Source organism: Globicephala melas, chromosome 12 (assembly GCF_963455315.2).
Source record: "Globicephala melas chromosome 12, mGloMel1.2, whole genome shotgun sequence".
Classification (NCBI taxonomy): domain Eukaryota; kingdom Metazoa; phylum Chordata; class Mammalia; order Artiodactyla; family Delphinidae; genus Globicephala; species Globicephala melas.
Genome location: NC_083325.1, coordinates 44,745,310 through 44,771,967, shown reverse-complemented (window position 1 = coordinate 44,771,967; position 26,658 = coordinate 44,745,310). Strand labels below are relative to the sequence as shown.

Here is a 26,658-nt window from a genome sequence, read left to right as displayed (position 1 = left end):
GATACATGAGAGAATTCAATTCAAGAAGGAACTTTCTTTTCCCATTATCCAGGGAGATGCATGAGTTTACCATAACAGATGCCAAAGACATTTGGCTCTGCCAGTGGAAATTGGGAAGCAATGGTGAAATGAGGTAAGAAATTCCAGGGCCAGAAGGTGGACGCAAGTCCTCATCTGCTTTTCCCAGGAGCTTGCTCTTTTTGGAGAAGTGCTCCACGTACAAGCTCCAACCTGCTGCCACAGCCTTCAGTCCCCTCTACCCAACTCTGAACCCCGCTCGGGCTGGAGCAGATGCACACACCGCAGGGAGCCTCATTTGTAGGAGATGAGCGTTCCCTTGTTTTATTTTAAGGCTTGCTCCCAGGCTGGGGAAAGAGGATGTGTCAGAAATCGTGGAGAACAGCGACAGCCAACCTTTCTCATGCAAAGACTAAGCAGCCCAGGAGCAGCAAATGATGACTTGCACAGTATTTAATGGTTCACGGGAAAACAAGTTTCTCTCCTGCCTGCCCGCCCTTCTGGAGCCAGCTCCGGCAGACGTGGGCTAAGCCGGGGCGGCGCCCTGCGGGGCTCTGGAGGGCTGGCGAGGCAGCGATGTGAGCAGCTCAGCCCCCAGCACCAGAGCCAAGTCCGCGGAGGAGGCTCCGGAATCGCCCCTTGCTGATCCCGAAGGATCCAGTGGGCCCTGATAAATACCCCGCCCGGCCGGATACGGGAAGCACAAGTTCAAACGCAGGGTGTAGAGCCTTGGGCGGGTCCGGCAAATAGACCCTGTCTGCCACCCACGCCCCGCCATTCGCGCGCGCTCGCTGTGGACCCGACCGGGTTACTGCGCCTGCGCGCTCCGGATCCTGCCCCCCAAAGACGCTTTCCGAGGCCTAGTGCCCAGTCCGCTGTCGCTTAGCAACGCACAAGTCACTGCCGCGGTTCTCCGCGCGCCCCTTTCTTGTCAGGGCTTACTCCCCTGGTCTTCTCGTGAGGCTCCTCATTGCCTCGTGGCAGGCCGTAGGAGCCCATGGAGGGAAAGGAGGAAAGGCAGCAGTAAGTGCTGGGGTTTGTTTTTCTATTTCCCCTTCCGAAAAATGTTTTCCTACTTGGAGGGTTAAGTGAGATCCGAAGGGTGAGTCTTCGGGCCATCAGGGCTTTTCCTCTGCCAATCCCCTTCCTACCTCTCATTTCGAGTATTGAGCGCAATAATACTTTTTAAAACGCACTGTTTACTGGGCATCTACTACGTATCAGGCACTTTACATGCACAGCTTGGCCTAAAACTCTTGACGTCATCTTGAATCATCCACTACTTCTCACACCCCACATGTAATTTATTAGCAAATTCTGTAGGCTTTACCTTTAAAATATATCCAGAATCCACCACGATTCATCACTTCCGCCGTCATTACCACCCTGGCCCAAGGACCAGCGTCTCTTACCTGTATACTGCAGAAGTCTTCGCTGCTCCCCTCGCCCCTCTGCAGCCTCCTCAATGCAGTCTTCTGAGTGGTCATTTTACAACATAAAGTTAGATCACGTTCTCCCTTGGCCATTGCAGAGCAAAAGCTAAGGCTCCTACAGCGGCCAGTGGGGCCTACACAATGTGCGCCTTTGCCTTACTCGGCCCTGTCTGCTCCTTGCCTCCCTCTCCTCCAGCACTGAGGCCTCCCTGAGCCATCTGCAGTGGTTTTCAAAGTGTGGTCCTCAGAACAGCATCAGCATCACCTGGGCGCTTATTTGAACTGCAGTTCTCACAGGCTCCCCTCCACAGACATACCAAATCAGAAATTCTAGAAGAAGCGCATGATAATTGAGTTTTAACAAGCCCTCCAGGTGACTCTGATGTACCCTATTGAGAACTATTAAATCAAGCAGCTTGTTACAGCTTGTTATGGTGTGGAGCCAGGGGTATGTGCTTCCAAACCTGTATTTTTGTCACTAAAACAGTGGTTCTCAAATTTTAACATACATGAGAATCACCTAGAGAGCTGGTTAAAAGTTTCCTGGGAACCTACCCCAGAGATTATTTAGTAGGTTGGGAATGGGACCTGTGAATATGTATTTCTGACAAGCTGACAACTGATGCCAGGGCTGCTACTCCTGGAACTACGCTTGGAGAAGCACTGTCCTGAGGTCAGGTGCTTCTGCTTCCAAGCTTCGGCATTCACACGTCCCTCTACTGGAATGTGCTTCCTTAGATATCCACTTAGCTCTCTCCCCTCTTTCCTGTCTTTTTTCAGTTGCCACCTTCATAACTCAGCCTCCACCTTATCTAAAAATGCCACCTACCTCCCATATACATGCACTTCTTTCCCCTATGCCCTGCTTTAATTTTGTCCTTAGTACTTAACACCATCTAACAAACTATATATTTTACTTTTTATTTCTCAACTGCCTTACCCCACTGGAATGTAAGGCTCTGTTTCTTTTGTTACTCCTCTATCCTCAGCGCCTCAAACAGCACTGGGCACATAGCTCAATAAATATTTATTGAAAGAATGAATTATTTAATGTTATTCTCACATGTCTCACAATAGGTATTATTGTCCTTATCATGCAAAGGATTGGAAACCAAGGCTCAGATAGTAAATGGCAGAGCTGGGATTCCAACCCAGGTCTGACTTATTTCAGAGCCCATTAGTATTTTTAACTGTGCTTTCCTTCTAGTGAGAGATTACTACAGAACCCTACATTTCACATTTATGAGTCAATCTGTAGCCACTCACACCACAAATCCTTCATCACATGAATGCATCAGTATGTGAACAAATAGCTACGGTCCTTTCCTTAAGGCCTGATTCTAGTACAAATTTATTGTTGGGTTACAACTATGAGAAGCAGATGGAAAAAAACTGATGCCAGAAGTCTACAGTGATAAATCAATTAAGGCCTTTAAATAAATTCAACTCTGGAAAGATAACAGAAAAACCTTCAAAGTAATTTACACTTTACCAGTAATCATTTTTTCCAAATCCTTTGCAGAGAGCAACTTCTGCTGGGATGCAGAGAACTGGAATACAAGGGTACCGAATGTCGTGTGTGTTTTGGATGAGGCTTGGGTGTGTACAGCTAACGCAAAGCCAGAGTGAAAAACTAGTCCAGCAGATTCACCAGGAATGTGTAAATAGTATAATGCCAATCTGTTTACCTGCAACAATCAGGACAATTGTCCGGATGTTGGGTACATAATGATGAATGAAACCCGATTGTCACTTTAATGGAACTTACTGGCTTGTACAGGATTATTTGTAGTGCTGACTAGAACACGAAAACAAAAGGTAGGTACATAAATGATAAATTGTAGAATGAAAGAAATGAACAAAGTACTAAAATAGAGAATACATGGAGTGGGGAGGGGGAAATCTAGGAAAAGTTTCTGAGGAGATGACTTCAGCTGAGACCTAAATGGTAATGAACCAGCTGTTCAGGGAGCTGGGGAAGAGCAGATGCCCTGAGGGGAGAGGAGACTGGCGTGTTCCAGGAACTGAGAGTAGGCAGGCTGGCTGGAGAAGGGAAGGGAGAGAGGCTTGAGTGGTTGAAGAGATTAGCTGGAGCAGGGCCACACACGGCCTCAGAACTGCGATAAGGAGGAAGTGTTTTATCGTAAATGCAGTGGAAAGCCACTGGAGGCTTTTAATTGAAAAAATGACATGGGGTAGAAGAGATGGACCTGCTTTAGTCTGAAGTAAGGTAGGGCCATGGACAAGGCAAAACAGAACTAATCACTTTCTCTATAAATTTCGAATCTTATTCACTCACCTTCCATGGGTCAGGGCTTTGATTTTTTAAATTTCTATGTAAAAAGAATCTAAATTCAAATATTTTGTTCTTACCTTCCTTTACTTTTCAAGTACGCAAAATTTTAAAATACTCCTGTTACTCCTTATTTAAAAGGAGAAAAAATTTATAAACTATTCCTTTTAAAATATTTTTTAACATTTAAAAATTTCAATAATTTTTATTTTTCTTCCAGGGTAGTTATTAGAAGGAAAAAATGATGAAATTGAATTAGCTATTCTGATGTCTGCACAGTGGTCTTTTCCTGAAAAGATAAATAATAGTGCTCTTTTGGTAGCTTTTATAAGTTTGCCAGGTGAGCCTTTAAAATTAGTTATCCTTGTCCAGATAGCTAAATATTTTTTGCGGTACGCGGGCCTCTCACTGCTGTGGCCTCTCCCGTTGCGGAGCACAGGCTCCGGACGCGCAGGCTCAGTGGCCATGGCTCACGGGCCCAGCTGCTCCGCGGCATGTGGGATCCTCCCGGACCGCACGAACCCGTGTGCCCTGCATTGTCAGGCAGACTCTCAACCACTGCACCACCAGGAAAGCCCCTAGGTAACTAACTCTTAAAGAAGATGAGTTAAGATTAGCATGTAACTTAGGCACATGAATAAATACTGTAAACATAATTTGTAAGAATGATCAAATCACTACTCTTTCTTAACTCCAAGCAAATGAATCTGTACACTACATTGGTATATGGTAATAAATAATCACTATTAACACAAATCTCTTTATCTTTTATATAATTTCGAATGACAGGATACCCTCCCAAATTTTAATTGCACCAGCCCCTAATAGTTATTAATAAAGCCTAAATTGTCTTGACACTTGAAATATATTTAAATCTAATTTTATGTAATTACGACTCAGCACTGAAATGCTCATTGGATAAATGATATACTATTTAATTCTGTTTTTCAGACAGCATGAAATAGAAGATGCTGGTATACTGTATGTAACTGAAAAAAAAGAAGAAATGAAACATGAAAAAAAGCCTGGAAAAAGTATTCAACATTCAAAACCATGTGTTGGGAGAGGACATGTATATTATGCTAAATTCATTAACACAAATGTAAGAACATACAATGAACCAGTTCCCTACATAGATCCCAAAAACGAACCAGATGATCAGGTTGGATTCATGTTCATTATTTACAAATATAGATTTAGATTCAGAAGTGTTTTGCAGGATAATTTTGTCACAGACTACTTAAAGGATGTGACAGATCTCAGACTAATATTTTTTATAATCCAATAGTTAAAAGCAGTACGCTGGAACTATCCTCACTGATAATTTTGCATACAAACTATATATATATATAGGGAAGGAATCCAAATAATTGTTTTTCTAGATCGGGTCAGATTATAGTCACTCAGCGGTGCTTGTGGGTAGGAGGGGTTATTGAAGAAATCTCTAATATTGTATTTGTGACAAATAATATAAAAATTTCCCATGATACTCAGTAATTCAGATACTTTCTATAAAATAGCTACCATTAATTGAAAGTGTATGAAGTGCTAGGAATGAGCTAAGTGTTTTGTATAAGTTATATCCTTTAATCTGCACAACTTCTAGGAGGTATTATTGGAAATAGTTTAGATGATAACATGCTCTAATATAGTAAATTAACATACCTGAGATTACATAGTAAGCAAATGTCACAGTCATGTTTCTGATCCAGGACTGTTGGTTTAGACAAATCACACTTTTATTCACTATCATATTAAATATATTCCATTCTTTTTTTTTGAATCAGGTTCGTTGAGGTATAATTTATTGTATTAATTTCCTGTGTTGCTGTTACAAATTACCACAAACTTGAACACTGGCTTAAAGCAACACAAATTTATTCTCAACAGTTCTGAAGCTCTAAAGTACATAATCAATCTCATTGTCTATTGGGAGAGCTGGTTCCTTCGGGAGGCTCTAAAGAATCCATTTCCTTGCCTTTTCCGCCTTCTAGAGGTTGCCTGCCTTGGCTCATGGCCCCTTCTTCAAAGCCAGCAACATACTGTCTTCAAATCTATGACCGACTTCCCTGCCTCCTTCTTCTAAGGACCCTTGTTATTATATTGGGGTCCTCAGAAGAAGAGAATCGGGGATAATCTCTCCTTAGCAAGATCCTTAATCACAGCTGCAAAGTCCCTTTTGCCATGTAAGGTTAGATGTAGTTGTGATTTAACTCAACATTTAAATGGAGATTGCTTTTCATGAGCTCTCTTTACACTGATAACATCAACTGTTCTTGTCATGAAACAGCACACCATGGCCCTGTGTGTGAATATGAGAGCTTTTGGGGGCAGAAATTCCTGTAGTCAAATATGCTTTCATATCATGTAGTAAACCCTTACAAGGGCAGTTTTAAGGCTCTTTTGTTTTATAAACAAATAATTATTGAGCATTTAAAAGATATTGATAGAACATGCCTCTGGGGGAAATAAATGTGGTACAGAAATCCAGGTTAGTGAAGTCCTCATAATTCTTGCAAAAGTTAATGAATGACTCTCCTGAGCTCTAGTTCAAGGCCAAGTTTAAACCAAACTGTTAACCCATCCTGAACCCCATAAGGAAAAGAAGCTGGTTTGAGAAGAGAAATATGAAACATAAAGAAATTTAAAAATAAATCTAATTTTCTCTTGTTCCTACTTTGTAGGTGTCTTGAAAAAAATAAATGTACAGAAGTGTTAGTAGCTTGCTCTATCAACAAGACTGGGTGATAGCAGCAGTAGAATCTTTGTTTATTAGTGCTCAAAGCTCCATGAGTCAAAGACCTTAAACAGGTGGTGAAAGTGAGTTTGAAATGAAGTAAGAGGATAGGTAAGAGAGGTTCACAGTGGCTGAACAAGGAGGGCTGAACAAGAAGGTACAAAGACCAAAGATGCATCACAGAGCTAAGTGTTCACATTGGGCATGGAGTGAAGGGAATGGACATACTTAAACAAAACTAAACCTACCCCCTCCAACAACAACAAAAAACCCTTCAATGTACTCATTTCCAAGTACCCAAGGAGTAATAAAGAATGCTCATTTCACATATTTGTAAACTTTGTTCTTTTATTTAAGATGACAGTTTTCTTTTTAAAGGTTAGCTTGGTTTAAAAAAATTAACTGGCTTATAGTAATACTGGCTTTAAAATAAAAGTAAAGAAAATAAAGTTGCCTAAATATTTCAATTGACATATATCTGTTGTCTTATGTATTTTGCTAAGATAATATCTTTAGAATACCAGATTGGTCGGTTTTATTTATTTACAAGATTTTTAAGTGAAATAATCAATTATACAGTTCTACATAGGGACATAAAATTGGTGGTGCTAAAAGAAGTAAAAAGGAGCTTTAGCTCAGTTATTTCCAATGAAAACTAATTTGGTTGTCTTTGTGTTTTTAAATATTAGTAAATATTGATATTTCAAAAAAGATTATACTGGGTCAGTATTTTCCAAAATGTATTTTTTTGGAGCACTAGTCCTTGCCAGTGTGCTCAATAAAATAAAGTTCCGAAGTCACATATGTTTTGGAAAACCTGTATTTTTATACACCCTTCTCAGAGCTTCACAATTCACATTAGTAGATAAAGGTTCCTGAGAAATCCTGTGGTAAACTTGTTTAACTTGTTTAACTCAGTATTCGTCAAATTTCTTTAACTATGGAAACCTCTTTTATATAACACCTATTAATATACTGCAGAACCAGTGTTCCACAGAACACAGTGCAGGAATAACTGTTATTATGAATTGCTTAAAAAGAGGTATTTTTCAGCGTTCTTTCTGGTCCACAACAAAACATAGAGGAACGTAGATACAGTGTAACTCTAGTGTTTGCTATAACACAGCAAATTTTTTAAAGCCACTGAGCTCCATTAAAAAAATATGATACTCTATGTGTAAGGTGTTGTCAAAAGTCCAGATTTCCCTAGGAATCCATAAAGTGTAATTTGATGTCCACAGATCACCACACCGCCACAAGCAGCAGCAGCCATCTTGGCCAGGGCGCCATAGAGCTTGGCACACCACCTCTTATATTCTCTTAACTGGTCCCTCCAGGATACCCCACTTTTTACTACATTTCCCCTAGGATTCTCCCTTAGTTTCCCAAAGAATGGAAGTAAGTAATGTTTACTGGTGCATTTCTGAAGGCAAAGGGCTGACAGAAGTGTAACGTAGAGAGTGCCTCACGGTGGTTTCCGAATGTGACTAAGGGGCCCACAGCACAATGGCTCTTAGGCCTTCCAGCAGCCGGGGTTATAGGGAGCCTTGCCATCAGGAATCACCAGGCACCTCCCTACCATGGAGCCCCAGGGACGGTCATCCTGCAGCAGGAAAAGAGACAGGCTTTGGCCTGGAAGGGAGGACTTCATCCTCTCTCTGGGTGCAACGTTTTGGGAACAACTCTTTCTGTAGGCAGAACCCCCTCTACAATCTGCAAGATGTGGTCTGACCCTCAAAACCTAGGCAAAGCAATAACATAGAGGACCTTTCCTGGTTTGGTTTATTTAATCATAAATAATTCCACATGCACCTCTCAATCCAATGTAAGTGATGGTACACAGAGCAGTACATTTTTATTCTTAGTCTTTCTCTTCAGTGTGCGGTGAAGGAAAAAAATAAGCCTCTGCCTTTACCTTTTGTCTTATAATCTCTCTGAGCAAATGCTTGGACCAAAAAGGCACGCACATGTGCCTGGGTGCATACACACTCTCTTCCAGGAAGGAACCAGACTTTTCAGGCATAGGGCAGACTATCCAGAAATAGAAAAGATAAACACAACAGTTTTTGAACTGTAGCATTTCATTCTCCTGAAGTGAAGATGCATCCAATTGACAACACTAATCAGAACACTCACCGACTATAAGGGTCTTGAAGTCATCAATCACACTTCAGAAAAAACTGCTCATTATTTCCTTTATACGTATTTGTGAAACCAAAGAGACCATTTTGGTAAAATTCTAAATTCCAGTCTTCTTGAAAGGTGAATTATCTCTGCTTTAAGGTAGCTTTTGCACTACACTCTTGTTTAAGAAAATAATTGAAGTCTGCCAGACATCGTGGTTCACTTACTCCAGAGTCACTTCTCCAGTAACCTGGATGTTAGCAAAATAAGTTTCAGATCAACAAAAGAAGATATAAAGAGTACGCCTTAAAACCTTGTCATAGAGGATTTCTCAGGATATTTACTTAGAGCCTCTTTATTTTTATTTTTGAAGTAATTTAAATAAATTTGTGTTTATCTGGCTTTGCCTTCCACAGCAGATTTCCTATAGCAATGTAGCACAGAAATCAGAGGCATGCACAGACGAATGACGGACTGAATTGAGGCGGCTCTGCTACCTGTTAGTGATATACCTTGGGGAAGTTACTTTATCTCCCAGCAGTTTTCTCATCTGTACAGTGGGTGTACCCACTTCATAAAATTGTGATGAGAATAAGTGAGAAAAGGCCTAGACCTTGGAGCATAATAAGCACCGTGGTAATCACAGAGTAGGGAAGAGCTGCAAGAAGCAGGCACTCTGACAACAGTAAGACGTGACTATTTTGAGCCAGAGAGTGAGAAGACACCATCTGTGTAGTGATATGTTCTAGAATTCCTAGGATCTACATCAAGTAGATGTAATTCACCTTTAAGTCCATTCTGAAAAATGAGGCATTGGCTGATCTTTCCTACTCTCCAAAATTCCCCACTTCCTACATTTCTGTGATTTCTGCAAACATTCATTTTTACCCCTGGTTACAGGTTGTCATTGGCCTGGAAACTGGCCCTCAATTCCAGTTGCAAAGTGAGTTCTGACTCTGTCTTCATCTGTGCAGGGCTTAGTGCTCTCTTTGGTTCATGTCCATCCCATCTTTTTCAGTTTGAAGATAACTTCCCTTAATGAAGCACCTAAAGTTGAATAGCTCTGACTTTCAGCTCTAAGCAGGGTACTCTTCTCCAAATTCTAAGCCTTTCCTTGATTTCTTGCTGCAACAGAATTTTTTCCCACTGAACACCCTATTTTTGCTGCTTGGTATATTTCATGAATCTCTTCTAAGCTTCTTGACAGTCTCCTGACAAGCTGACTCCATTAAAGTGTTTCTCCTTTGAATCTGATTTTGTGCACCGCTTGTACACACACCTGTCTCCTTGAAAACTAAGCTCATTTGAAAGCTAACTGCCTATGTAGCCACACAAGCTTCTTTAGATGCCTCCTTCTTTTTATATCAATGTAGCTTCAATTGTATTTTCAGAATTTAACTTATTAGAATCTCATATTTATCCACCTTGAATCATATTTTAAAGTCTCTGACAATGCAATCACAGTTGATCTTTTAAAAGGCTGATCTCTTCCCTTAAAGCCCCAGGTAGGTGTTGGAACATACCCAAGGTTACTTTCATTCTCTAATATCCAAGGACTCTGAGGTGTCAAGTTCCCTTTTCCCAAGGTTCTCTTCTACCTTATCAACCAGATTTAAAAATTTTTTTTTAGTCAGTACTAAGTTGAGTAACAATTCACCTCACTGCTTTCTGAACTTCTAAGAGATCAAACGTGCTAATGAAGAGTCTTCATTTCCTGCATACTTAGTTCAGGTTTTATTATCAGAAATTCAGTAACACTGGAGATATTTCTGCTTAGAACAAAGTTTCTCAAACTGAATCATTAGTGAGTTATAAATCAACGTGGACTGCAACCAGCATTATGAGATGAAATAGAAAAGTAATATAATAGAAAAATAGCCAAGTGCACTGCGTGTAGTAAGAATAAGTATTGTTTTGCGAAACCTCTAGTTTTATGTATATGTATGCAGTGGGTACTCTTGCATGACATAAAATGTATTTCATGGTGTGGATCATGGACTAAAAACTTTGAAAACCACCATCTTAGATGATAATACATTATTTGTATTACCATAATGAAAAGTATAGAATATAAGTTTTAGATTAAATCACGTTTACTATATGCATACGTGTGTACATATGCATACTTATATATATATAAATGGTAGTACAAAACATAGAAACATAACTATTTTGTTGATTTTTACCATTCCATCTGTTGACAGAAGGTAGTTTAAGAAATTAGCAGCTGTATTTTAGCTAAAATTATATGATAATGCATTTTTAGGTGCCTCTTAGGAAATACAGTCTTTATGAAAATATATTTAGTCCTAGATTTCAGAACTCTATTTTAGTACTAGAAAATCCAATAACTTGTTGAATCAAATTACTGAGCATCAAACACATGAAAATGAAAATGTCCTACAGTATCCAATTTTGTGTTTCCATTTTTTTTTCCATGAAGGGTGACTGGTGGTCACATGGTAAAGGACTGGAAAATCCCTGCCAACCACCTTATGACACTAAGAGCACCCAGAGGAGTGACTTTAAAAAACCAACATGTCCATTTGTTTCTCCAGTCAAATACAGCAAGTTGCAAAAGCCTTCTTATGGAATAGGTAAGGTTAGCAGTTCTCCACTGTCTCAGGTTACTGCTATCAAATTAAGATGTATTATACGTGCTTGCACCTCCTGGGAAAATTAGTCCTCTACAGGAGTTGAAAATATACATGCAGCAAGTGCAGCCCTTGACAAGTTTGCTCCTTATCCCTTCCTAGTGGATAACTTAGCTCCAAATATGTTTAATACAACATAATAAAAATTGTAATGTTCATTGATAACACCAGCTTCCAAGTCAGAAATTTAGTAGCATTCTGCTCATTATTGCCAGCAAACTTTAAAAATTGTAACTGTTAGGCAACACTATAGAGCAGTATTTTTCAAAGTGTGCATGGAGGGGCACTGGTTTTTGTTGTTTGTTTTTGAATTTTATTTATTTTTTTATACAGCAGGTTATTATTAGTTATCTATTTTATACATATTAGTGTATACATGTCAATCCCAATCTCCCAGTTCATCCCACCACCACCACCACCACCACCCCGCTTTCCCCACTTGGTGTCCATATGTTTGTTCTCTACATCTGTGTCTCTATTTCTGCCCTACAAACCGGTTCATCTGTGCCATTTTTCTACGTTCCACATATATGTGTTAATATACAGTATTTGTTTTTCTCTTTCTGACTTACTTCACTCTGTATGACAGTCTCTAGATCCATCCACGTCTCTACAAATGACCCAATTTCGTTCCCTTTTATGGCTGAGTAATATTTCATTGTATATATGTACCACATCTTCTTTACCCACTCGTCTGTCGATGGGCATTTAGGTTGCTTCCATGACCTGGCTATTGTAAACAGTGCTGCAATGAACATTGGGGTACATGTGTCTTTTTTAATTACGGTTTTCTCTGGGTGTATGCCCAGTAGTGGGATTGCTGGGTCATATGGTAATTCAATTTTAGTTTTTTAAGGAACCTCTATACTGTTCTCCATAGTGGCTGTATCAATTTACATTCCCACCAACAGTGCAAGAGGGTCCCTTTTCTCCACACCCTCTCCAGCATTTGTTGTTTGTAGATTTTCTGATGAGGGGCACGAGTTTTTATGATGTTTATAGCTACTGCTCAAAAAAACAGGGGAAGTCAAATAAGTTTTGGAAAAACTGAATTTATAAAGTTAAACAGTTTTGTGGTTTTTTTTTTTTTTTTTACTACAGAACTCTTAAAACCCTTATTCTAAGCATAAGCATAATGAATTTCCAAGAAGAGGGATAAAGAATGCTATGTTTTCCCAATATTGACAACTTTACCTTTTTTCAGATCATCTCACATGACTGGTATCCCACAAAACATAATTTAGGAAATACTGTTCTATACAGTATTCATACATTTTGAGATCTAAAATTTGTTTTACCTGACAATGTCATTATAATAATCTAGGTCTTTCACATTTATTCAAGTTGTATCTGTTTCTTAACCCAGTACTACTCATCTCTACCGCAGGAGTAGAATTTTTAGCAAGTCTTAAAGAAGTGCAGGATCAAGTCCAAACAAAAATGGATTTATTGAATACCCGCTCTGTTCTCACCCCATACAAAAGTTCATGAGATAAACATCAAATTTTCTGAACACGACAGTAGGCAGCGAAGGATTACTTTTAGACGTCAACAGTCCCTCAGTTTTAGCCTTCTGGCCTCTGTGACTGGCCAGTCTAGTTAAGGATACAAAGGGAAGCTAGATTGAAGGTCAGGATATTAGAAAATGGTCATATTTAACATGATTTCTACCTCAAGGGTGGTAGTTAATAGGAAGGGCCAACTATTAGATAGTCTATAACAATGGCGTCTCTTTTAGAAAGGTAATAAAGTTTCCAATTCTGATTCAAGATGGTAGACTGAGCACAAACATCTAAATCCCCTGCCTCCCAAGACCCTATTGAATGACAGCAAAGCAGTCAACCCATAAGGGACCCATAAAGGTGAAAAGAATGGAAGGAAGAGCCTTCTGGATTTTGAGAAGGAATGGAAGACTGTTGACGGATAAAAAAGAGCGAAGAAGCAATAGCCTAGAATATACAGAAGGAGATGCAGTGAAGAGCCATTCTGCCTGAAAAAAAACAAAAGTATCTGAAGGCTCAGTCAGCAGACAAAGCATAACAGAAACGGGGGAGGGGAGAATCAGAGGGTTATTTGAAAGTCTGTTTCTTAAATAACTGCTCCAGTCATGAGCACTCTACCCTCTCCCAACATTAAGAATGCTAGAGCCCATTGTCTCAGCTAGATGTCAACTACCACACTAGTTACTTTAGTATTTCAAACTGGTCTCCTATCCTATTCTTAATTTATGAATGGACAACCAAAGATTAGAATTATGCCAAATTATACTTTTTTTAGGTCTGGAGGGTAAAATCAAGGAAATATCACAGAACATAAAACAACAACACACAAAACCTTAGAAAATATGAGAGTATAAAAGCAAAATGGAGAATCAGTCTTGGAGGTCCAACTTTTCTGGAGCTCCAGAAAAGAGTAAAAATGAAGGCAAGATAATTATATCCACACATAACATCTATTAAGCATATACTATTTGCCAGGTACTTGCCATGGAACTTTCTAAATGTTTACTCATTCAATTCCCACACCAACCCTATGGCATATAATAGTATAGTAATACTATTAATACTCTCATTTTTCAGATGAGAAAGCAAGCACAGAGTTTAAATAATTTGCCCAAGGCTACACAGCAAATAATTGGTGTTTGAACTTAGTCTGACTCTAGTACCTGTAAAAATAACCAGTACTCTACACAGCCTCTAGAAAAATAATAGGAAGATAGTTTCCCAATATAAAGAAGAGCCATTGAAAGGGTCTACTGAGTGTATGAAGGGAAAAAAGATACACACCTATACATCATTATGAAACTGCAAAACAATAATTATAAAGAGAAGATTCCAGAAGTTTCCATTAAAAGAAAACTAAGTCACCACCTAAGGAATAAGTATATGGAATCAAGCAACACGGATGGAAGAGCACAGTGGAGTTAATGTCTTCAAAGGTCTCAGGGGAAATCATTTTTAACCTAGAAAAGAGGATTTATTTGACGTGTACACTAGAACCTTTTTCTTCCCCAAGTGGCACTGGGCATTGGACCCACTGAGAAAGAAATATAGTCCTAGCACAACATTTGGCTCTTAAGTGAACAAAATTCACGGAATTGTATTGTAAGTGCTACTTAGTAGTTAACTTTTAGCGTTATTCTATAGACACAATATGGAAAATTTAAATATGGTTACAGATCAGAATTATGTTATCAGCTTTAAGAAGAAAAATAAATATACAGTTGACAGAAGATGGGAAGTAGAAGAGAAGGGTGCTAATATCACTATTGAGAGACTACCCAAAATAGATGAAACACGGAATAGAAGATTAAGGCTGAAGTCAAAGGAGTTAATACAAGTACCAATTTCTCTCTCCAGCCCTGGCTTCTTTCCTGAGCTTCAAGCCTGATATCCAACCAACTACTTAACATCTCTTCTTGGATAACTAATCTCCTTTTCAAGCTTAACATGGCTAGAATAGAACATTTCATTTCGCCCATCCAAACCTATCCCCCCATCTCAATTAATGTCATTTCTATTCCCCCAGATGCTCAAGTTTTGATACCTAGAAGTCATTCTAAAACTCCCTACCCTCTACAGCCAATCCATCTTGACACATCTATCTCCAAATTCTATCCCAAATTATCTTACGAATGTAGTGAAGCCACTACTGCCCTGCTTCCTTTCTTCCTCCTCCATAATGTTTTCCACACCATCATCAGACAGATCTTTTAAAAACATGAAGGACATCACTCTTCCCCTTTGGAGGCTTTAGCTACTTCTCACTGTTTGTAGAGTAAATTTCAAATTCTTTGCCATGGCCTACATGGTCCTATTTGACCTGCCAAATCTACCTAAGCCTCCTATTGCTCCTGATAGCTTGGCATGGGGATTTAGAGCAGGGGCACATAACTCAGACCAAGGAGGTAGAGAATACTTTCTGAAAGTCATGCTTGTTTCAGAACCAATTTATGCCTGTGTACTTGTTACTGTATTTCTATAACTTAATTACATATTATAAATTAAAATCTGAGTAAGAAAAAAAGCAGTTGTTTCTATAAAACATTCAAAGTTGAATACTTTACAAAGACTTGCTAAAAGGTTAATCACTAACTTTAAAAATGCTAATTAAGCATGGGTAAAATAACTATAAAAGAAGAGCTAGAGGGAATTTTTTAAATCTTGAAAGACGCTGTACTCATTTTCCTTCAAATGCATCCTTAAGTTTCCATTCTGTGTTAAAGAAACGGAAAATGAAAAGGACACATTAGGCGTGTGGTTTGTGCAAGAAATATAAAGTGGAATTCCAACCAACAGGCACTTCCTCAAAGAAAATGCCTTTGCACTTCAATAAAATTTTGGTGAATGAACTGGTTAAAGGAAAATAAGTATGGTTTACATAATTTTCTATGATTCTTTGCCTTAACTGACTTTTTTTGTTAACTAACCAGTCAGGTCTCAGTACTTTCTCATAAGGAGCAGTTGTTTCTTCTCTAGTTCAAATAAGGGATGTGATGGAAGATGAGACAGAGAGATAGGCTTTGTTCTAGGATGATCAGGCAGGGCCCGGTCATTTCATAAGGGAACAACCATAATCAGTGTCTGTAGGTCTGTCAATTTTCCCTTAGAGGAATCCTCCAAGCCTCTGCCTGGAGTGGAGGACAGAAAATCTGGGAGTCTCTCAAACAATCTTCAGTTTACAGCTTCGACTTGTACCACTTCCCATGCTCCCTGCCTCAGAAGCGTCTGATGCCTCCAATTCCCGAGCCTCACTGGAAGGCTGTGGCATGAATTGGCTTGATTTTCACCCCCCCTCCTCCGCAAGCCCTTAGCTTCCAGTTTACTGGACTCTACTCAACTCAATTGCCACTTATCCATCTGCTTTCCAGCCTCCAAATTTGTTAATATCTTTGCTCGCATTTAGTTCTCTTTTTTCCTTAAGGCTTTAAGCCCTTTTAATTTCTTTACTATCATTGTACTATCTTCTTCCTCTCTCTCTCTCTGTCTGTTCTTTTACTGGTATTTCTCATTGCCAAAATCATTATTATATTCCAGGTCCTACCACCATGCCCAGACTCAACAAATATTTATTGATTAGTTTAATGATAATTACATATTATTCAACAGATTAAAGTCATAATGTAATTTTAACTAATATACACACCACAATATAAACCTGCAATTTATTCATATTTTAGATGGTGTTTGGGTACTAGATGAGAATGATATTTAAAAGAAAATATTTTATGTAACATTTAAACTATAACTAGTATAACTAGTATATAAACTAGTCTGTATATGCCAGATTTTTAATGTATATATGTGTGTGTATACATATATGCATATAGACAGAAAATGTGTATATAAACATGCATTAATAGCAAAAGTCATCTCATAGTCATTCTGTTCCATCAGCCCACTTAATTACGCCTGGTTTTTGGCATTTCAGCAATGTCATCTTGTACTGATAATGAAAGTGCCCTTTATGTCTTGTACCACCACACAATTTCCTGGCTGCCATCCATGGTCAGTTCAACAAATGGCTATGCTCCATCATATCTGAGTCCCTGTAAGAATGAGTGTTCACTTTGGGTTTTATATAATAAAACTTTATAAATTGGAAAAGCTGATCTAATTGGTAAGGGAGGTGTTTCATACTTAAATAAAACTTTGGCTGTTTATCAATTACTTGATATTTTAACATTCTTTAAAATTGTGAATACAGATACGGTGCTAAAAATATTTTTCTAAAATAGGTTTAGTTTGTGTTGCTTCTTTTGCATCAAGGTATAACATAACAATGATTTCTTGCTACAGTTGTATTCAAGTTTCTCTTTTTCACTGTATTGTGAAAACCTGTACTGTTATTTTTACATTAATAATCTGTTTATGTAAGATGAAAATAAATACTACTTAGAAGAATGGGGTTTCTAATAGAAAAATAATACTGATAAATGTTTTTTAAGTAGATACAAATGAAAAGTTAAGAAAATTTCTCAAAACAAAAGCTGCTAAATCCGCATCAATATGAGGAACAAGTTGTGTGTTTGAATAAATCCTGGCTTTGTTGATAAAATATAGATGGCTAGACACCAACTTGTTTGGTGTATCCTTGTTTGGAAAATTCCTATTTTAATTAGAAGTTTCCAAGAAACAGAGAGTGAATTTCAAACATTCTTCATAGACTTTGGCTTACTTTTTGTAAGCCTCATCTAACAAGGCTTCTTTTAAGTAATTATTTTGGGTCCGATTTGAATTCTTAAGTAGAGTAACCACCAAGAACTTGAATATCTTCTTTGATGTTTTCCCACTTAGATGATCTTCACTACTGTGGGCTTCTTTAAAAATCACATATATTTGCATAAATGAACATGGTAGTTATGTCTACTTTTAATAGGTATAATGTCTGGGTAAGGAACTTCTTTCTATAATAGTTTAGATTACCTTTTTGCCCCTTTATTGGTCCCCATGAAGATATTTTTTTAAGTTATTATTTTCAAGATTCTGGGAGGTTCTAGATCACTATATAAAAGATGATTCATTTTAATTGATTTAATTGACTTCCTTCTGAAGTCTTTCTGTTTGTTATCTGCATAAGAAGTCAGTCCAACATTTAGTTGTTTAAAACAACAATCATTTTATTTGCTCATGATTCTGCAGTCTGGGCTGAGCTCAGGTGGGCAGTTCTTTGGCCATTCTTGCTGGTGAGCACTTGAGCGACTGAATTTAGTTGGTAGGTCGTCTGGGAACTGAACTCAGCTGGGACACTGGAATGATTGGGCCTGACCTTCTCCGTTTGGTCTCTGCGTGTGGTTTCTCCAGCAGGGTAGATGGAACTGGCATAGTATTGCTTCTGCCACATCCTATTGGTTGAAGCTAATCACAAGGCCAGTGCACATTCACAAGGGGACTGTACAAGGATGCAAATACTGGGAGGCCTGATTCTCTGGGGTCACCAATGTAACACCTTACTTCAATGTCTTTAAGTAGTCCTTTCCATGAGAGTTTAGGAATGGCCAACTCTTCATTTTTCTTTGTCTGAAAAGGTCCTTAAATTGCCCTCACTAATAGATGAAAGTATAGCTGGGTATAGAATTCGAGATTCATAGTTACTTAGCTTTCACACTAGGAAGGTATTATTCCATTGTCATCTGGATTCTATTGTTATGTCAGGTCTGAAAGCAGTCCAGTTGTTAATCCTTTGAAGGTAACTTGTTTCAGTAGAAGATTTTTTATGTTCTATGGGAGTCTTTGCATACAGAAAGAGATATTTATTTATGGTTAAATTAATATTCTAGTTTTAACATTATAAATTTAAAAATATTTCTTTAAGCCCTTAATTTTTAAATATTGTATAATATTAGAATAGTAAGTTTCACTTGTTCTTTGGTGTTTAACTCAGCTTGAACAAATGAAATACTCCTTAACAATGACTTATTTACAAACATAGTCAATTAAATTCCATTAATATTTTAAAATGCATTTGGTGATTTAATTATATTCTGTTTTCCTCTTAACACTTTAAATACCTAACAAGGAAAATGTAGAACTTTGACCATCAAAACCTTCCCAAACAATTAAAAAATTCTTGTAATAAGAGCTAATGAGACCCTGATACATTAAAAAATTTTTTTTAAAATAAATAAAATTAAATTAAAAAAAAAACCTTCCCCAATTAAAAAATTCTTGTAAATCTAATAAATTAAACCTATAAATATAGTAAATACATATATGTCAAACATTTTAATACTCTTTATAAACTTAATCATATTTCCCTAAAACTGTCAACACTAGAAAACTATCAGATCAAATTTTCTTCTGACATATTACATAACAAATTATAGATTTAAATGTATTTGCTTTATCATCTCTACATTTAATCCCAAACCTTCCCAAAATTAAAAGACTTACTGAATATTTATTTTAGAAGAACTGTGTTGGTTGGTAGAATACTGGTTTTGAATATTAGTAAGGTATTAAAGTATTTGTTTTGAAAAAAAGTTACCCTGTGACCAATCTTTGTTACCCTATATGAAAAATACGCAATAATACTATTTGTATTAAATCTAGTTTATGGCGAGGCATTTTTGTTATCATTACAGAGGGCTTTTAATGATGATAGAGATTTTGCTCTATGCATTTCTCTCACTAAGACAAAGTGAGAGAATTTAATTCATCATACTTTAAGTTTTCCTTATAGTAGGTGGATATGACCTGTGTTGTCCAAGGACAGGTTCCTGTGTGGGAAATTGCTGGCATTGGATTCTACGCAGGTAGGAGGCATAAAAGTTTCTAGTTTGGGTCAGCTTATTGCTTGCCCCAACTATTATTGCCATTAATGGCAGCTGCCCTGTTAAAAAATTGCCCTTGATTGTTTTTGACAGATACCTTTAGGGGAAAGGCTATTTACACTGAGAGAGGCTGAGTCATTGTCTATAAAGACAAGCCCTAGGAATGGAGTTTCCAAAGAACTGCCAGCCAGGTTAAATAACAATTCTTTGAGTCCATGTTTGTGGGAAGTTCCAAAGCCAGTGGTTCTTTCCAGTGGCTGCTAAGCTTCTTGCTGATTTTCACCATAAATTCAGGGCTGTTAGTTTCCAAGGCTTATGACAAGGTGGGGACAGGGGCATGAAAACTGGGCCAAAGGCCTGCTTTTATTACAGAGATTAAGCCATTTTTCTTGAATAAATGCTTCTCAGATTGTTGCAAGCCTTTGGTTAATTTCCAAAGTTCTGAAAAAGTTGATTTTGATTATTTTTGCCAATGTTCTCATTGCTTTTATGGAGAAGCAGTTTTTTTGGAGGTTTTTACTCTGCCATTCCCACTGATGTCCTATCCCTTTTAGCTTTCATGCTATAAATATTTTTTCCCAACCTATCATCTCTGTTAACTTTGCTCATGGTGTACAGAAATAAATTTTGATGTAATCAAGTTTATTAAGTTTTCACCTATGGTTTGTGCATTGGGTGTTTATGATGAGTTTTCCTACCCTTAGGTCACAAAAATATTCTCCTACATTTTCTTCTCTTGGTTTTATCATTTTACCTTCCATAATTATGTATTTAACTCTATAGCCCAGCTTTATGTGCAGTATTAAATAGGGAACCTATTCCATTTTTCTCCATGCAGTGAACAAGTTTTCTGGATTCCATCTACTAAACAATCTACACTTCTGTCATTAACTTGGGAGACCTCCTTAATTGTATGTTACGGTTCCCTATATGAATAAGTCTGTCTCTGAACTCTCTGTTACATTCCTTAGGTTAATTTTCAGTCCTTGGATCATTACTAAAATGTTTTAATGATATAGATTTTTAGCTTGTCTTAATATCTGATAGGGAAATTCCTCATTCTTTGCTCTTCCTTTTCACAGTTAAGCTCTCTATTTATGGACCTTTATTTTTCCATTTCAATTTTGGAATTTATGACATTTCTCAAAATATCCAGCTAGAACTTTGATTGGGTTGTGTTGACATTATAGATTAATTTAGGAAAAACTGTCACCTTTACAGTAACATACTATCCCATCCTATCTAAGGGAATGGAAAGTCTATTCAGCTCAATTTTTGTCTTTGAGTTAAAAAATTTTCTCTATAGAGATCTTGTGAAGTCTTACTTTCTAGAAACTTTATACTGTATAGTTTTATTCCTACAGGGACTGTATCTTATTTTTCCTTTTGTTTTCTAGTAGGTCATTTTTATTATAGCAAAATGCTTTTGATTTTTGTACACTTATCTGCTTGCCTTGCTATACCCTTATTCTCTTTTTTTTTTTTTTTTTGCGGTACGCGGGCCTCTCACCCTGTGGCCTCTCCTGCTGCGGAGCAACAGGCTCCGGACGCGCAGGCTCAGCGGCCATGGCCCACGGGCAGAGCCGCCCCCGCAGCACGTGGGATCCTCCCGGACCGGGGCACGAACCCGCGTCCCCTGCATCAGCAGGAGGACTCCCAACCACTGTGCCACCAGGGAAGCCCAATTCTCATTATTGATTCTAGTGGTTTTTCTATTCAGGTAATTATATTACCTACAAATAATGACAGCTTTTTCTTTTCCTTTGCAATCATTATACTACTTTTTTCATTTTTTATAATATTCACCAGAATCTCCATTAATATGTTAAACAGTAGAATTTTAGTTCTGAGTTATTATAGGTGTAATACTTATTTTTCTGTTCTTTAGTCATTGTCTTTTTAAGGAGGCAAAACGTTTTGTTATTTTCTTCCATATACCTTAGGCACCCTCCTTGATTTATTTCTATTCTTATTTGAGTTCTTCCTCTAGAAATTTTTTGAAGTGGTCTGTTTATGGGGAAATATTCTGAGGCCTTCTTTGCCTCCCAATATTTTTTAATTTTGGCTTCATGGTTAAATGACAGTTTGGTTGGATATTAAAATATTAAAATTCCAGGCTTAAAGGTTTTTTCCCTTTAATATTTAAAAAATATTAATAAGTTATTATGTGTCCAATGTTGTCAAATTTGATATAAATCTGCTTCTTACTCCTTTGTAAGTAATCTACCTCTCCTCTTTGAAACATTTAGAATTTTTTCTTTGTCTCAGATGACCTTAAATTTCTCTATAAAGTGTCTTACATGTGAGTTATTTCTTATCTACCATACAGGACTGGGAGGAGAGTGAGTCAAGTGAGAGGTCTAGGGTGCAAACTGTAAGGAGGCACTCACTCCCAGGATCATGCAAGTGCCTCCTTACATTTTGCATCCCATGAGCTTCACCTGCCTCATCTTACTCCTGGCCCTGCTACCTGTTTGGTAATCTGTGAGCCCTTTCAATCTGAGGTCTTTGGGCTTTCTTTAATTCTTATGTATTTATCATCTTTATTTCTTTAAACATTTCCTTTTCTCTGTTTCTTCTTCTAGGTTTCCTGGATTCTAGTGTTGGTATTTCTATGTCTCTTAGCTTTTCTATCTTTATCAATGTCTCTTAGCTTTTCTATCTTTATTTCTTTCTCCTTTCCAGATTCCTTCTGGGAAAGCTTCTCAGTCTGATTTTCTAGTTCATAACTCTTATTTTTATCTCACCATTTCTACTTCAACTATTATATTTTTATTTCTAATATTTTACATGATTCTTTTTTATGACCTTTTATTCTTGCTTTATATTAAGAATACTTCCTGTACCTTTGAGTATATTTGTTATGCTTATTTTATTCTTGGTACATAGGTTCTAATAATTTTGCTTCACATAGTGTACGTTTTAAATCTTATTGTCTTTCTTTAACAGTGTCTCTCTAGTTTATCTTAGGTCATATTCCCCAAGGGGAATTATCAGCCCTGTGTGGGCAAAGGCTAAAGACCAGGGTCTGGCTTGTGTACCTCTCAATGAATTTAAGGAAAGAAGATGAAGGTCAGGCTGGAGAGGGTCAGGCCTAACAAAACCAGTTTTGACCATCTCCATTTGTTGTCCCTATTTGAGACCAATCCTCTACTCAGGGCTCCACTCCTTTCCCCTTTAAACTCCTAAAAAGAGGCATCACCGAGAGAAGGCAATCTCTTGATGTTTTTAATCCACCAGCACTGACAATTGCTCTGAGAGTGCTGGAGAAGGAAATGCCCAAGGGGCTGCATGCATCCATTTTCATCAGCTCCTTACCCTGGAGGGATTTCTGTGCTGCTCCAAACACATGGCTAGACAGTTGCTGCCAGTTTCTGCCACCCTGAGGCAAACAGTGATCTTCCCAAAGCAATGTGGGAGAAAGTCAAGAGCAGATTTTAAAAGCTCTCCCAACCTATTCTCTACTGTCTACATCTGATCTCCCTACCCTCCAGCCCAAGCTGCCACCAACCCTTCATAGCAGTTTACTAAACCCTTTGGTTTTCTCCCAGCATTTTGATAGTTCATCACATTCATGCTTCTCCTCTTCCATGGTTTCCCTTTTGTCAGGATGCAAAAGAGCTTGCCCCTTGCCTAACTTAGAAGTCCCTTTCTAATTTGACCTAGCATTCTAGAGACTTTATAAACATTGTCTTTAATCCTCACAGCTCTGAAAGCAAATTATTATTATTCCCATTTTAGGGAGAAGAAATTGAATCTCATTGAAGTTAAGTGATTTGTCCAAAGTGACACAACTAGGAAATGCAGTAGAGCTGGAATTTGAAAGCACGTCTATCTTATCCCAAAGCCCGTCTATCTTATCCCAAAGCCCATGCTTTGGATACTCCATTAACCCCACCTGATTAATGCCTAAATTTAGACCTGCCTCATTTTATTCAGAGTTATCAGACTATGTTCCTGGAAACACTAACATTCTGTGAGCCAGACCATGGTGTTCACCCCAAAACTGATAGTCTTTTCTGATTTGGTGGAAAAATATAACTTATGGTTAGAATTTCTCAATGTAATAGTTGTCCACAAATTTATGTTAAATCTTTGGCACCTGCTCTCTTTTGTGTGCTAGCAAATCCTAAAAGAAAGGTAATGATTAAGTAGAAAATGAGTTTTGAGTATCTGATCTCAATTAGAAATCAAGGAAATGTTATCAATTAGCATTTTTCCCTGCTAGCTAGAAAAGACTGCCCTCTCACATTATGTAATGTATAAATATTGGAATAATCATTCTAGCTAGTAAAATTAGTTTATATCAATGTCTGAATATTGAATTAACTTCATGAATGCTTAATAAATGTGAATTTACTAACATATTTTTCCTTTTATATATTCTCCCTAATTTTAAAGTCATGGTTTTTCCAATTTAAATTTTATTTTTTAATAGTTAATACAGGCATACAGTACAAAATTCAAATGGTACAATAGGGAAAACAGTGAAAGTGAATCCACTCTTCTCCACCTCTGTCCTCCAGCCAGCTAATTCTCTCCCCCTGCAACAACCACTGTTATCAGTTTCTTGTTATCACTCCATAGATATGGTAGGTGTACATATTATCTTATGTACATATTTTTCTATAAAAGGGAGAAATTTTTAATTTTTTCCTTGACAGAATTTTATGTCACTAAACTGGGTGTTACTCTGACTCCTTACATAACGTAGTGTGCTAAAAGCAAAACTAAAGTGAGTTTTTAAAATTTTTAAAAATTTTAAACATAGAGAAACCAATATAATGAACCCCTATATAGCTATTACACAGATTGGAAGATTATTTAAAAGCGATTTTTAAAGAATTTAATACTCTCACAAATTTTCAGAGCCTTTGTCAATGGGAAATGAAAAGAATTGTGTGTTCAAGTGCAGTAGCCCTGGAATCTTCCAGTTCATTTATCAGTACTAGCAGGGAGCAACTTACGCATAAATTTCTCAAAGCCTTTTCAGTAGTAAAAATAAGTTGACAAATAAATTGTACTTATGCTTTTCCTAACACTTTGGTTGGCATATGTGCAAGAAGCAGATCTAACAGTTGACTTTTAAAAGCCATTATTACATTATTATTAGTTTTTAAAATTACTAGCAATTCCACCTGTGGGGCTAATTTGGTTGTTTTGATTTGGTTCTTTTCATGGAGAAAGAATGATGAATCTATTATTGTATTATTTAGATGTGTTTAGGTAACCTTTCATACTTAAAAGAATTTAGTTTCGTTAACATTTTTGATAAAGCAAAAATATTATAAATACTGATTACATTTCCATATACAAATCTTTTACCCTGACTTCACAAAATCTCTTTTCTCCCCTTAGTTCCACTTGCCTCTCCTGATGCATCAGCAGAACCCCAAAAGAATTTTATAGAACGCATCTCTTTTTCACATCAGTATGATGCCAGGAAAACACCCAGTGAGCCTATCCGGGGAAAGGTAAGTCAGTATTTAGAATCAATTACTTAATACTTCATGATGGGATAGATTTATGGTAGAACTCTAAGCCTTTCAAGTCATAATCATATTTCTCAAAGTTGATTTAAACAAACTAACATGGTTATTAGGAGGATAAAATCTTAACCACATGTCATAGTCAAAACTAAAGAATGATGTCATAATTTTGGATCAGTCTTTGGAATTTGGTTCAAATTATTAAAATCATTCACTTAAGATAATATCAAAGCAACCTGCTAAAGTTTTTGATATGCTTATGTATGTGTGTGGCAGGGGGATGCATATAAGTTTTATAAATTGAACAGTAATGTAATAGTCAATTGCTGGATTTTTTCCCAACTACAGATGTTTGTTTTCATATTTCACCATAGCTAATAATAATAACATTTCACAACAACTATTAGTTGTTGGAAGTAATAGACGTTTATGATGCAATCATAAATCCTTAGGTCTATGAACTGCAGTTTCTATCGTATCCATAGCAACCTGCAGAGCAAGAAATGAAATTGGATATGAATAGTCTCATACAATTCAAATGACAGAAAAATTGAGAATGGGAGATAATGAGATGCTGCTCCTTTGACTTTCTGTTTTTCCCTTCCTGTTCATTTTCTGGTGCACCCTTGTTCATAATTGGTTTAAATGGTTCACCAATAATTATTATGCTTCTGTCTTCAGTTTCGAACTAAGGTGACAGCCAATGAAGAGGCAGAGAAATAAATGCCTGCTTCAATCAGGACTTGAGCTAATACATGAACTCAGGTCACAGCTGCATCTTCCAGCAACTTGTGTGCCCTGGTTAATGTCAACTTTGTTTTCCTTTCCAGCGACATGGAGTTTTTGTGCAGACAGAGATAAAACCAGGGAGTAGGCCAACAGTTCCTAAGAGAACAGAGGTATTACTGAATGCTCCAGGGTCATGCTCATCAGAACAGTCCAAAAAAACAGAGAAAGGAAACTCAGCGGAAAGCAAAATGATCTCACCCGGTCTCTGCCGACAAAATTCCCAGGAGTTGTTAGAGACTAAAACTCACTTATCAGAAACAGACGTCAGAGAGGCAGCCAACACATGTCCCAGAAGTCTTGAGAGAAGGGAGAAGACTACAGACGTCTTTCAAATAACTGCAGTAAAAGCTCTTCTCATCAGGCATGATTCTTTAAGTCCACCAATAAAAAGTCAGGATAAACCAGGATAAACTACCTTCTTCAAATAAAAACATAGTCCTTAGAATGTAGACGATTTCAGAATCATCATACAGGCCCTCACATTTGCTTTTTCTGTTATCAATAACCTCAAAAATGACAACTTACGTAAATGGGAAAATGAAAAAAGTTAATAAAATACACCAAAAATTTAAGTGTGGTCTCCAATGAGTGATGGATATGAGACATATTTCTATGTTAGATTGTTTCTAGCCATGGCTCTAGAATCAAACTGGGGCTGGAATTTGGGCTTCACCACATAGAGGCTGTGTGACTTTGGGTAAATTACTTAACCTCTCTAGAGTTCAGTTTCCTCATCTGTAAAATTAGGATAATAGTAACTTCGTAAGGATATTGAGCATGAGATCATACACATTGATCAGTGATCAATGTAATCACATTATCACTATTACTATAATTAAAATTTCAATT

At 37.4% G+C, this 26,658-nt stretch overlaps 1 protein-coding gene across 1 annotated transcript; it reads left to right on the top strand.

The window, feature by feature from the left end:
• The first annotated feature begins 1,015 nt into the window (after positions 1-1,015).
• On the top strand, positions 1,016-26,219 carry CIMIP6 (ciliary microtubule inner protein 6). Its single transcript, XM_030877718.2, has 5 exons — positions 1,016-1,041; positions 4,696-4,906; positions 11,049-11,202; positions 24,890-25,005; positions 25,851-26,219. The coding sequence occupies exons 1-5, from the start codon at positions 1,016-1,018 to the stop codon at positions 26,217-26,219; spliced, it is 876 nt and encodes a 291-aa protein (XP_030733578.1).
• Positions 26,220-26,658: the final 439 nt, after the last annotated feature.